This window comes from Geospiza fortis, unplaced genomic scaffold, assembly GCF_000277835.1.
Source record: "Geospiza fortis unplaced genomic scaffold, GeoFor_1.0 scaffold79, whole genome shotgun sequence".
In the NCBI taxonomy this organism is placed as follows: Eukaryota; Metazoa; Chordata; class Aves; order Passeriformes; family Thraupidae; genus Geospiza; species Geospiza fortis.
In genome coordinates, this window is record NW_005054408.1 from 1,784,913 (window position 1) to 1,785,860 (window position 948).

The 948-nt window shown below is 50.7% G+C and overlaps 1 protein-coding gene across 1 annotated transcript in view; it reads right to left on the reverse strand.

The window, feature by feature from the left end:
- The window catches only part of POP4 (POP4 homolog, ribonuclease P/MRP subunit), a 2,984-nt gene extending 2,042 nt beyond the window's left edge, over window positions 1–942 (reverse strand). The window contains exons 1-2 of the mRNA XM_005426253.2: window positions 906–942; window positions 306–529 (exon numbers count right to left, since the gene is read on the reverse strand). Coding sequence (XP_005426310.1) covers window positions 306–475 — 170 coding nt within the window. The 5' untranslated portion in view covers window positions 476–529; window positions 906–942. The remainder of the gene's footprint in view (window positions 1–305; window positions 530–905) is intronic.
- Between the last annotated feature and the right edge of the window lie 6 nt (window positions 943–948).

Genomic DNA, 948 nt, shown 5'->3' on the forward strand with positions numbered 1-948 from the left:
TTCAAGGAATATTATGCAGAATTTTGACTGTCTGGTCACAGACAGTCCAACTTAACAAACTGAAACCAGAGGGGATTGTGTCTGGGTTTGATTTCTTGTCATATTTAGGTACACAAAACGAGCTCAACAGAAATGAATCTTTCACCTATGCACACAAAAGAACTCTTCTCATGCTGAAATGCCACAAGTAGTGTTTCAGACTGACTTTACACACTGGAGGGTTCCTATCCACGTGCACGTGCTGCTGCTTTTACAGACTTTTGATGCAGTTCCTCTTTACTACACAAAGACATTTAAAGCCTTACCTTTGCTGCTCAGGTTCAATTTCAAACAGACGCAGCTCTCGCCTCTGCTTGGCAGTAAAACCTTTTGTCTTCTTCCTCTTCTGCTTGGTCTGTTTTTTGTGATAATGCTCCAGAACAACAGCTTTCCGAGTCAGCATGTCCTGGATAGCCTCATCTTTCATTTTGGGCATGCTGCGCTTCAGGAAGGCATGCACAAAGGTCTTGGCTTTTTCTGAGTCCTGGGGCTAAAGACACGTGAAAGGATGCTCTAAAATAGTACGTGTTCATTAAGTTAGAACTTGCTGCTGACCGGTGATTTCATCAAGTCGGCAAAATCTCCGTGGGAATGGGAGATCTTCCCGTCAGTGCCAGTGGAGGGAGATGTTCCCCCCGCCGAAGGCTCTGCGGGCAGTGCCGAGCGCGGGCACACCGCGGCCCGCTGTCGCGTTTTGGAGGAAAAATCTTTGTTTTGCATTTCGTTTGAAACAGCGAGTTCCGAGCGGGATACATAGGGGAACCCGGGGATCCAACCCACCCCCGGCCCGTCGGTGTCTAACGGGGTTTAAGAGGCCGTGCAGGAGTGGGAATGGCCCGCTAACCCCGGCACGGCGTGCTCGGTACCTGCAGGCGCAGCTCCCCGCTCTCCTCGGGCCCCAGCCGGCGG